Genomic DNA, 12485 nt, shown 5'->3' with positions numbered 1-12485 from the left:
CGGGACCCCTCAGTCCCCAAACCGACGCTCTATCCATTGAGCCAAACCGGTCTCGGACATCCACCATTTTCTTTTCTCTTTGTTGACTGATCTGAGTATTTTAAAGCAAATGCCGGATACCTGGCCAGTAAATGGAATGGTACCAATTCAATGGTGCTTGAAATACACTCCCTACTTTCAACCGTACTAGCTAGAATTTTGAGTAAGGAGTCTGAGACCCACTGGTAGAGTCCAACCCAACGGTGTATAATAAGGAGACTCAGAAGTGAGCTGCCCAACGCCCAACGTTGGTGCTTGAGCGGAACCAGGAGAAGTCAGCCCATGCGCCTGTCTGAAGAGTGAGTGTCCGGGGCTAGGGACCACTTCCCAGGCTCAGTCTTGGGAGGGGACGGAGAACCCTCCATGCCCTGCGGGCAAGAGAATCCAAGCCTTAACCCCAGGCCGGTGAGTGAGGGGCAAAGGATGCAGCCGGATGCTGGGATCTGCCAGCTGCGGTAACTGGATTGGGGGTTCTGGGCCACTGGCTGGGGCGAGATACCTGGGGCTGGGATGGCCTTGGAAAGAGCACGTACCTATTGTTGGATAGGTACTTGCTCCCACAACCAGCTGGATTGGCCCGGGGCCCCTCCGCCACCCTAGGGCGCGGCTGGGCACCGCCCGCGCCCGGGGCCGGGAACAGGAAGTTGTCCTTGGCGGGCAGGGCCTGGGTGCACCTCGGCAGGTGCAGGTGCGGCGCTGCGGCGGGCGCCGGCCGGCAGGGAGCGCGGAGAGCCAGGTGAGTGCGGGTCGCTTTGGGGACCTGAGAACACCAGCCCTGGGGCTGGAGCTTGCAGGCTGAGCCCGGCGGCCGCATCGGGAGGAGGATTTTGCAAGGAAGGGGGAAGGAACCAGGGGAGAGGGCGAAGCTTTGAGGCTCGGATCCGGCCACCCACAGGTCTGGAATGGGGGGACCCGATGACAGATTGAGGTCCTGTAATAGGGGCGTCATGGCATCCGGCGTCTGGGAGCGCTGCAGGGAATCGAGGGTTTGGGAGAGGGCTGGGGAGGGGGAGAGTGCGGGGAAGGAGGGAACTGCACAGATGTTTGGCAAGAGTGAGCTGGGACTAAGTAACCGACCCAGGGCCAGGGCCAGCGGGGGCGTGGGTGTCCCTAGACTGGAGGGAAGCGAGGGGTGCCAGGGCCGGGAAAGAAGGAGCGCAGCCTGCACGGGGATTTGGGGCGACCAGCTGAGTCGGGGTGTTAGCCTTAGGAGGGGTCGGAGCCAGCGGAGTTTGCAGGAAGAGGGCGAGGCTCAAACACCCAGAAGAACCTTCGGAGGCTGCCGAGGCTGGGTGGCGGTCGGGCCCCCGACGCGAGCCAGACTCTGACTGTCTGGGTACTGTGGCTTTAAGAGGCCGCTGGGGTGCGGGCTCTTTAAGAAGGAGGCGGAAGTGAGTCCTGGCTCCGGGGCTGAGCCGGAACCCGCACGGCACCAGGAAAACGTGGGCTGTGGGCTGACACTGCCCGGCCTCCTCCCGCGTCCCTCGGACCCGCCCCGAGCCTCTCCGATCTCCCCTGGACTCCTGTTTCCAGACATCCCTCTCCCCCCGCGCCGCACGTCCTCCCTCCATTCAGCTCCCTGCGGGCCTCCCACCTCCCTGCCACCCCCTCTCTTCCTGTGCAGCCCACGCCTCCCTCTCTGCACTCTCCCCACGCAGCCCTCCAGCCCCTTGGCCCTCATTCCTACTCCCCCTTTTCTTTCCCCTCCTCTCCCCTCTCTTGTTCTCCCCTGCTATGTCCTCCGCCTGTCCACCACCCCTTCCCTGCGCCCTGTGTCATGAGGCCCCTCAACGTGGGAGCTGGTTGTGAGGCTCACCCCAAAGCCAACCTCCCCATCCTAGAGGGCATCGGGAGGAGGCCTCTGGGCCCTCCCCCAGGTGACTCTTGAGGGCCGCGGCCTGAGGAAAGTAGAGTGTGCTCCCCTCCCAATACTCGGGGAGACCAGTTCTGGCCATGCTGTGACCCAGCTCCTCTGCCACCATGAACAGGGCCCCTCTGAAGCGCTCCAGGATCCTGCACATGGCCCTGATGGGGACTTCCGACCTCTCCGGCGAGGCTGAGGCCAGCCAGGGGAAGCCCTTCCTGCTCCGGGCCCTGCAGATCGCCCTGGTGGTCTTTCTCTACTGGGTCATCTCCATCTCCATGGTGTTTCTCAACAAGTACCTGCTAGACAGCCCCTCCCTGCAGCTGGACACCCCCATCTTCGTCACCTTCTACCAGTGCCTGGTGACCGCCCTGCTGTGCAAGGGCCTCAGCACCCTGTCCACCTGCTGCCCCGGGGCCATGGAGTTCCCGGCCCTGCGCCTGGACCTCAGGGTGGCCCGCAGCGTCCTGCCCCTGTCCGTGGTCTTCATCTGCATGATCACCTTCAACAACCTCTGCCTGAAGTACGTGGGGGTGGCCTTCTACAACGTGGGCCGCTCCCTCACCACCGTCTTCAACGTGCTGCTCTCCTACCTCCTGCTCAAGCAGACCACCTCCTTCTACGCCCTGCTCACCTGCGGCATCATCATCGGTGAGTGGCCATCCAGGGCCGTGGGAAATAGAGGAGGTATGGGGGCCAAAACCCGAAGGAATAGCCCTGCCAAGCATCTTTCGACTGTATCCTTCCCAGCTCCCTCAATGGTAATATGAGGATGAGCCTGAGAGGACAAATAACTTGCTTGTGGTCACCCAGCAAGTTGGGCGTCCAGGTAGGGCCCCTCAGACAGGTGGAATTATGATTTCTACTTCACAGGGGGAAACCCAGGCACAGAGCGGTGAAGTAACTTGCCCAAGATCGCACAGCTAATAAGTGGCAGAGCTGGGATCTGATCTCAAGTAACCAGACTCCATACACTTGACCTCTAAACTCGGGTGTCCTGACTCCCCATCTCATTTCTATGAGACAATTCCTCTTTTATTTATTTTTTATTTTTTTAATTTTTTTTATAATTTATTTTTTTTATTAAATTATTATTTTTGTACATATACCAATGCTCCCCCCTTCCTCACATACCCTCCCTCCCCAGAGTTTTGTGTCCATTGGTTGTACTTATATGCATGTATACAAGTCCTTCGGTAATTCCTCTTTTAATAAATATACTGTCATCCTGACCTTGCAGGTGCATACTAATAATAACACCTGAGACAGTGGTAAGAGATACGCTTTTAGAGGTCTTAGCTGTCTTCCCAGACTTGACCTTCAAAAAAAAAATCACAATTATTGCCCTAGCTAGTTTGGCTCAGTGGATAGAGCATTGGCCTGCAGACTAAAGGGTCCCAGGTTCAATTCCAGCCAAGGGCATATGCCAGGGTTTCGGGCTCGATCCCCAGTAAGAGACATGCAGGAGGAGGCAGCCGATCAATGATTCTCTCTCATTGTTGATGTTTCTATCTCTTTCTCCCTCTCCATTCCTCTCTGAAATTAATAAAAATGTACTTTTTTAATCACAATTACTGATGGGGACACTGTGCTAATCATTTCACATATTATAGCATCTCCTTTGTTCCCCAGAGGTCTCTGGGCACCACGATCATCTCTATCCAAACAAGGAAACTGAGGCTCAGAGAGATTAAGTTATTTGTCCTGGGCCACGTGGCAAGGAAGTAGCCAGGCTGGGATGCAAACAGATTGATCAGACTGCCAGTCCTATGCTTCTAACCACTCTGCTCTATTCTTATCCCCTAGATGTTAAAGCTGCACTACCCAATACAGTAATCACTGGACACGTGTCTATTTCAATCTAAGTTAGAGCAGATCCTCAAATAACATCATTTCTTTATAACAATGATAAGATGCATAGGCACTTAACACTTGTTTATATCAATTAGCCTATCTATATAATATATATAAAAGGCTAAGCGACCGTCACATCCGAAACAACCGAACAGACAACTGAAAAGGCTGTGTGGGTCAACCAGGCTGGCAGGGGGGTTAGTGAGTTACGACCAAACGACTGCAGGCTGCATGAAGTGACCAGGCTGGCAGGGGGGGTGAGTAAGGGACAACCAAAGGACCGAACTGCAGGCTATGTGGGGTGACCAGGCCCACAGGGGGGAGGGCAGGGCAGTGAGGGGCAACTAAGCGACTGAGCAACAGGCTTTGTGGGGCAACCAGGCTGGCAGGGAGGTTAGTGAGTTATGACCAAAGGACCGAACAGCAGGCTATGTAGGGCGACCAGGCCCATAGGGCAGCGGGGGGTGGGCAGTGAGGGCCAACCAACCAACTAAGCAGCAGGCTTTGTGGGCAACCATGCTGGCAGGGGGGTTATGAGGGGTGACCAAATGACCAAACAGCAGGCTGCGTGGGGTGACCAGGCCCGCAGGGGAGCAGTTCAGGGTGACCAGGCTGGTGGGGGGCATTTGGGGGCAACCAGGTCGGCAGGGGTGGCACTAAGGGGCAACCAGGCCAGCAGGGGGTGGGGCAATAAGGGGCAATCAGGTGGGCAGGCAGGTGAGCAGTTAGGAGCCTGTGGTCCCAGATTGTGAGAAGGATGTCCGACTGTCTGGGGATGGGGCCTACACCAGCAGTCGGACATCCCCCAAGAGGTTCCGGATTGGAGAGGGTGCAGGCTGGGCTGAGGGGATCCCCCCATGCACGAATTTCATGCACCAGGCCTCTAGTATATTAATGTATATTGTTTTAGGAGCAGAACCTGTGGATGACATTAAGTGAAGACTTACTGTAATTCAAATTAAATGAAATTTTGAAAGTTCCTCAGTTATAGATGTTTAACCTGATTCAGTAGCCACATGTGGCCAGTGGCGACTGTATTGGACAGCACATACTATAGACCACATGTTGTTTTATCGCAGCACACTGGGTCAGAGCACCCCCAGCAGCCCCCGCTGTTCCTGGGCCTCTGTCATCCAGGAATGCGATCCTTCCTTAAGCCTATTCAGGTTTTTTTCTGGTGCTGGAAAGTTTGTCTTGGTTGACCTACATATTCTTCACTGGTGTCTCAGAGCCCAAGGCCAAAGTAGACTGGTTGCCGGGAGGGGGGGGGGGCATCCCATGCCATCTTCCCCTCCCAGGAGAGGCCTCACTTTCTCCCACACTTCCCCAATGTCTGAGGGATCTCCACTTCAATCTCAGAGACCGTTTGTGTGTGTGTGTGTATGTGTGTGTGTGTGTGTGTGTGTTGGTGGGTGGGGCATGCTCTTGGTGGGAGAATTTGCGTGGAGGAAGGTGATGTCACTAGGGAAACTGGGCCCAAATCCGAAAAGTAATTCAAGTAGCTGATGGTGAGATTGCTTCTGAGAAGGTGCATTCACTGGCCAGCACGGGGAGGCCGGTGCTCTCTGTTGCCCTAGGACCTGTTCCCTCTCTGCAATGGTTCCCCTTCCTTCCTCCTTGTGGAGGAAGATGGGTCAAAGGCATCTACTCTAGGCCTCCTCCTCCTCCTCCTCCTCCTCCTCCTCCTCCTCCTCCCTGCCCCTTTTGCCCCCAGGTCGCACTGCCTTTCAAAGCTCTCTAGCTGAGAATACCTCCTGGTCTGGGACCTTGAGGTGGCAGTCCCTTCTGGACCTCTCTGAATAAGCCCACCCACTCCATCCCCAGAGCAGGTCTGTGGGTAACCTGTTCACAAAGGCTCTACCAAGAAAGAGAATGCTGGGAGTGAGTTCCTATAGTGTAGCAGGTGACTCGTCTCCTTCAATCCTGACAAGCACCTCCAGAACAACCTCTATTCAGTCACACAACAAGTATTAATTGAGATCCGGCACATGCTGGGGACTGTGCCAAGCTTGGGGATACATATTTGGGGAAGGCAGACTCAGCTTCTACACCCCTGGGGGTCACAGTGATGATGCATGGCAGTGCATGAGCTAAGACTGAGTGGCAAGAGCTGTGATGGGGACATAGAAGGTGCTGTGGGGATCCTGGCTGGGTGGGGAGGGAGAGGTGGTTGGGAAGGGTCAGCTAAGCAGGCCTTCTGGAGGAAGTGCTAGATGGTGTCAGGAAAGAGTGAGGAGAGACTGTTCAGGCAGAAGGAAGGGCATGTGCCCTTCTTCATGGCTGGGCCCAGGCAAGACTCCCCACCTGTGAGGCTTCCCAAGTGAAGTGAACCTGGAGTATTTGCTGAGGGCAGTGGGAGGCTGGGAGGAGCTTTAAGCCAGGACAGGACCTGAGCAGATCTGTATGCGAGGAAGGTCCTTGTCATTCTGGTTGCAAGGTGGAGAGTAGATGGGTTGGAGAGGAGTGTCAAGACAGGGACCAGCCCGGCCAGCGAGGCTTAGTGGTTGAGAGTTGACCTATGAACCAAGAGGTCACCATTCAATTCCAGGTCAGGGCATATGCCTGGGTTCGGGCTTGATCTCTAGTAGGGGGTGTGCAGGAAGCAGCCAATCAATGATTCTCATGGTTGATGTTTCTATCTCTCCCTCTCTGAAATCAATTTTAAAAAAAAATTTTTTTTTAAGAAAAGACAGTGACCAGATCTCTGCAGCTGAAGGAAATGGGAGCTCAGAGCAGTTAAGTAAACCTTTCCCAGGCCGCCCAGCCTTGAGATGGCAAAGCCCCAATCTGACACCAAAACTTTCCTCCTGCCCCATGTTGCCAGATGCTGTAACGGGGTATACCCCATGTAAGAGTCAGTCCTGCTTGCTGGGAAAGTGGGGTCTGGCTCAAGGTACTGTCTCCGTGGGCAGGTGCCCAGCAGCCCATGGCAGGCCAGGGATCTAGAAGGGAAGAGCAGGTAGGAAGAGGTCTTGGGACTGGACGTATCGGAAAAAGACTCAGGCCTCCCATCTTACACACCAGGAAGCCCAGCCTCTGAGACCTTAAAAACCACTCACCCACAGTCATTGTAACCACTAAATACTCATCCTTCAGAACTCAGTTCTAGTTTCCAGAGACCCCAGGCCAACACAGTCACCCAGTGATGGGTTCTCACAGCACCCTTTTATGGGCCTCATTACAATTGTTATGCAATGAATTGTTTCAACACTTTTCTCCTTTGCTGGAACGCATGCTCCGTGAGGAAGCTCCTGTCCTGGGCCACTTCCCAGCCCTTGTATTGTGCTTTGCATGTAGTGGAGACTTCCGACATATTTGTTGCAGAGCCAATTGGGAGGGGTGGTGAGGCAGCATTACAGTTTGTGAACTTTAGGGGAAAACTTCTCTGTCCTTCTCCCTCCCGTCCTCACCCACGCCCCTTCTCCTGTCCCCACTGCAGGTGGCTTCTGGCTTGGTGTGGACCAGGAGGGGGCAGAGGGCACCTTGTCTTGGACGGGCACCCTCTTTGGCGTGCTAGCCAGCCTGTGTGTCTCGCTCAACGCCATCTACACCAAGAAGGTGCTCCCGGCAGTGGACGGCAGCATCTGGCGCCTGACCTTCTACAACAACGTCAACGCCTGCGTGCTCTTCCTGCCGCTGCTGCTGCTGCTGGGGGAGCTCCAGGCCCTCCTGCGCTTCGCCCAGCTGGGCAGCGCCCACTTCTGGGGCATGATGACGCTGGGAGGCCTGTTCGGCTTTGCCATCGGCTACGTGACGGGACTGCAGATCAAGTTCACCAGCCCCCTGACCCACAACGTGTCGGGCACAGCCAAGGCCTGTGCCCAGACGGTGCTGGCCGTCCTCTACTACGAGGAGACCAAGAGCTTCCTCTGGTGGACGAGCAACATGATGGTGCTGGGGGGCTCCTCCGCCTACACCTGGGTCAGGGGCTGGGAGATGAAGAAGGTGCAGGAGGAGCCCAGCCCCAAGGTCGAGGAGAAGAGCAGCCTGGGGGTGTGAGCTCCTGCGGGGACCTCGGGATGGCCCGCCCAGGAGAGCGCCCCCGGGAGGAAGCCCATGGATGCAGCGGAGGCCTCTCTGACCCAGCGAGGGAGTCCTGGAGGGGTGTTTGCAGACAGATCGGAACCCGGTGGTCAAAACGGAACAGTGTTTTCAAGTAATGTCGGAAACTCACCAGTCCTCTCTCAACCTCCTTTCCCATTTGGGGGAAGGACCCCCGTGGGAAGAGCACCTTGGCCCTTGGGAAGTAGGCAAGTAGCACACCCCTTCCTGTCCCGTCCCAGGGCTTTCTACCTCCACAGGACCTTCGGGGTTGAGGACAGGCCACAAGCTTGAAGGAACATATGGCGAAGCCACCTGGTCTTCACTCGTACTCAGGGAGACGTGTCTGATGCCACCACAGGGCAGCTAAGGGGTTTGGGAAACCTCACATCCCAGGGTCCCAGGGCAGGCAGCACAGCTCTCACCCCACAAACCCAGCTCCGGTTGGGCTGAGGAAGGAAAGGGACCAGTGTCCCCTCTTCTCTGCAGAGAAGCCACCAGGCCCCGTGGAAGGGGCGAAGGAATCAGTTGTACCACGGAAGTGGCCTGGGAACGGGGCACATCATGGAAAAGCACCCTTTCCCCACCATCTGCATCCCATGTTTCCAGGTCTTGAACATGAAGAACCACACATCTCTTACAGGTTAAACGAAGTCATTAGCACCCCCCTCACCCCTGACACCCGTTTTATTGCCTCACTCTGTCTCCCCGCAGCCGGTGCAGCCGCCTGGCTCAGGAAGTGGAGCCCGGAGCCACTTCTGCTTCTCCCAACTGCCTCCCCCAGAGCTTCTCCCCAGGGGGCTGATGGAGCAGTGACCCAGCTCAGCACCTTCCACCACAGCTGGGCTGGGACCCCCGGATCCCTGCAGGAAGGCGTGTAACCGGCTTCTGAGGCTCTGCCCTGCGTCAGTGAACCTAAGGGTGCGTTCTTCCCTAAGGATGCGGCCGAAAGAACCAGATCGCTCTCTCACCACACCCCCGGGGCCTCTGGCTCCCTTTCACCCCTGGCCCTTCCGTTGGGCATTTTGTTCCGCCCAGCTCCTTGGGATAACTCCTAGTGGTTTAGTCCCTAGAGAGTGGGTTTTCTCAACACCCCCTTTTCCAGTCTCCCCACAATCCCAAATGGTTTCTAATGAAGTTGGTGGGGCCTGATGTCCTGAATTGTGTGTGACTTAATTAAAATTGAAGTAAGCCAGCCTGTGTATATGTGTGTGTGTGGCGGGGGAGGCGGGGCTGAGTGCAGGAGGGGGCTGGCTAGGCCTAGATAAATTTATGAACAAGGCCCTGAGGAGAAGCAGTGGGTCTGTAAAGGTCAGGAAGACTCGACCTTGCCCTCACCAAGTCCAGGTACCAGCAGGGCAGCCCTTCTAAGAAAAGCATTTTCTCTTGGATCAGAGCCGCTTCCTGGGACGTAGGTGACCAACCTCAGGTTTCATATTCGCAATAGCTGTCATTTACTGGCACTGTGCTGCGTGCTCTACATCCGCCATTCATCTTTACAACCCCACCACCCACATGTACCCTGTGACCTGGGCGCACTCACTGATCACCACTGTATATAGGAGGATACTGAGGCTGAGAGGAGCATAGGAAGGGAGAGGCTACAGAGGACTCAGACGAAAGTCTCTGCTTTCACAGCATAGATATTAACTACACTCGGCATTGTTGAGTACTTACAACGTGCCAGGCACTGTGATAGGTCATATTAATATAAAAACCCGAATCTGCTTCGAAGGGCTCACATGTAAACACATGTCAAGGCTCAATAATGGAAATAGTAACCTAGTGCCCTGAGATCTCAGAGGTTATGCTTTTTTCCTGACGATTTTTGTTCCAAAAAAAATGGTGCTCATCAATGAACATGCCCAAGCCCCTTATCTTGCAGCCTAGGAAAGCTAAGGCACAGAAAGTTTAAAGGAGGCTTCTGAGGCCACAGAGCAAAACAGTAGTGAGCCCAGAATGGAACACGAGTCTCCTGGTCCTAATCCAAAGAGATGCCCTACCTGGTTTGGCTCTGTGGATAGAGTGTCAGCCTGCAGACTGTGCTGACTTCAGTTCTGGTCAAGGGCTCGATCCCCAGTGGGAAATGGGGGAAAAAGGGGTGCAGGAGGCAGCCAATCAGTGATTCTCTCTCATCACTGATGTTTCTGTTTCTATCCCTCTCCCTTCCTCTCTGAAATCAATAAAAAATATATATTTAAAAAAACAACAATAACAACAAAGTGCAATCAGGAGAAATCAAGATGGTGGCATACGTAAACACCTAAACTGCTGTCTCGCACAACATTTTAAAAACTACAACCAAAAGACAAAAAGGACATCATCCAGAACCACAGGAAGGCTGGCTGAATGGAAATTCTACAACTAGAAGGAAAAAGATACTGAAAACCTATTTGTATAAATGATGACAGAAAACTTCTTCCACCTGGTGAAAGAAATAGACTTACAAGACCAGGAAGTGCAGAAAACGCCAAACAAAAGGAATCCAAAGAGGACAACACCAAGACACATCATAATTAAAATGCCAAGAGCAAAAGACAGAGAATATTAAAAGCAGCAAGAGAAAAATAGTTACCTACGAGGGAGCACCCATACGATTATCAGCTGATTTCTCAACAGAAACTATGCAGGCAGATGGGAGTGGCAAGAAATAAGTGATGAATAGCAAGAACCTACAACCAAGATTACTCTACCCAGCAAAGCTATCATTCATAATTGAAGGTCAGATAAAGAGTTTCACAGATAAGAAAAAGCTAAAGGAGTTCATCACTGCCAAACCAGAATTATATGAAATGTTGAAAGGTATTCTTTAAGAAGAGGAAGAAGAAGAAAAAGGTAAAGATAAAAATTATGAACAACATATTTATCAACAAGTGAATCTAAAAAACAAGTGAATAAAAATCTGATGAACAGAATAAACTGGTGAATATAATAGAATCAGGGGCATAGAAAGGGAGTGGACTGACAATTCTCAGGGAGAAGGGGGTGTGCTGAGTGCGGGAAGAGACTGGACAAAAATCATACACCTATGGATGAGGACAGGGACGGAGGGGTGGGTAAGGGCAGAGGGTGTGGTGGGAACCAGGTACAGGGGAACTATGGGGGGGGGGGAGAGAGGAATAATTGTAATAATCTGAAAAATAAAGATTTATTTTTTAAAAAGTGCTTTGTACATACTTGAGATCATGCCTTAATTGTCAGGGGAGCTATTTTATTAATTTAGCAAGCACCTACATAAATTTACTAGATAGCAGGCACTGTTGAAAGTGCTTTACAAACATTTATTCATTTCATCCTCATAACAACCAGGTGGGGGTATAATAATCATATCTCATCTCACAGATAAGAAAAACTAAGGCACAGAGAGGGTAAGTAATTTGTCTGAAGTCACACAGTTAATAATTAGGATTCGAAACTGGGCAGTCAGCTTCTCAATCATAAAACTATGGCTTTCAATCTTTTCTCTAAAGATGAAAGGAGGCTGGGCCTTGGGTAAGAGATGATTCAAATCACGAGCTGTGAGGGCTTAGCTAAATCAGTTCATCTTTCTGATCTTCTTACTCATGTGAAAGTTATTCCAAATTAAGAGAGAACATGACTGAAAGAATCAACATATGAACTTCAGTTGTTAGATGAGAAGACTGAGGTCCCAAAGAGTCTAATGACTTGCCCAATACGCCAATGACAAAGTGGAGTGTGGTACTCAGCTCTCCTGGCCCTCCTGTCTGATAGGCTTTCCACTGTGCCTCTTTGGTGGGGAAGCTGCCTCACCAGGTACAGCCCTAGTCCAGCCCCAGCCCCCCACCCCACCCCACCCCCAAACCTTGGTTCCTGTGAAGGGGCTAAGTGTAGGACCTGAAACCAGCTGAAATGGGAACCGAAAAGCCCGCTGCACTGGAGCACCTGGTCCAGGTGTGCTGAGAGCTTAGACGGAGGACTGCTGTGTGAGGGAGGGAAGGGGGTTCTGGTCTGGCTACACTCCTGGGGGAATTTATAACACTAGAGCTGGAATGAGTTTGAAAATCAGAGTCCAGCCCCAAATCCCACAGACAAGCCTGAGGCTCAGAGAGATCATATCTGACTTGCCCAAGGTCACAGTGTGATGGGGAAGAATCCAGAACTCTCCTCCTCCCAGGACAGTGCCTTTTCACTGAGTACCATCATCATCATCCCTTTTTTCTTTTTATTTTAAGAGAATATAGATTTTGAGAGAGAGAGATAGGGAAAGGGGGGAGGAGAAAGAGAGAGAGAGAGAGAGAGAGAGAGAGAGAGAGAGAAACATCAATATGAGAGCAAAACATCAATCATCTGCCTCCTGAATGCCCCCAACAGGGATTGAGCCTGCAGCCCTTTGGAGCAGCGTCGTGGTTGGACCTCATGGACCACAAGTGGTCCACGGCCCACTGGTTGGCGACAGCTGTTTTGGAACATGGGAGAACCCCCGAACCAACTGAACCACACCAGCCTGGGCCATCATCATTTTTTAAAATAATAATTACTATTATGACTAAAATTTTTATTATAATATATAATGTATCATTATAACTATATTACTAAATATTAAATAATATTCTTGCTAACATTTATGGGCTACTCACCAGGTGCTATTGTAAGCATTTGCTATATATTAACATCTGAGACAGGTACTATTAACAACCCCATTTCATGGATGAGAAAACCAAGGCCT

General features: G+C 52.7%; 1 protein-coding gene across 2 annotated transcripts; it reads left to right on the top strand.

Moving 5' to 3' along the window:
* Positions 1-654: 654 nt before the first annotated feature.
* On the top strand, positions 655-8993 carry SLC35C1 (solute carrier family 35 member C1). 2 transcript variants are annotated; one of them, XM_084893645.1, is made up of 3 exons: positions 655-775; positions 2028-2554; positions 7197-8993. In XM_084893645.1, exons 2-3 carry the CDS (start codon positions 2059-2061, stop codon positions 7754-7756), a joined length of 1056 nt encoding a protein of 351 aa, XP_084749771.1. In that variant the 5' UTR covers positions 655-775; positions 2028-2058; the 3' UTR covers positions 7757-8993. The 2 variants fall into 2 exon arrangements, with proteins under 2 accessions (XP_084749771.1, XP_084749770.1); XM_084893644.1 differs by lacking the exon at positions 655-775 and having other exon boundaries at positions 1465-2554.
* Positions 8994-12485: the final 3492 nt, after the last annotated feature.

The sequence above is a fragment of the Pipistrellus hanaki genome, assembly GCF_964339955.1.
Source record: "Pipistrellus hanaki genome assembly, chromosome: 9".
In the NCBI taxonomy this organism is placed as follows: Eukaryota; Metazoa; Chordata; class Mammalia; order Chiroptera; family Vespertilionidae; genus Pipistrellus; species Pipistrellus hanaki.
The sequence above is the reverse complement of the archived record's forward strand: the minus strand, read 5'-3'. Positions and strand labels throughout refer to the sequence as shown.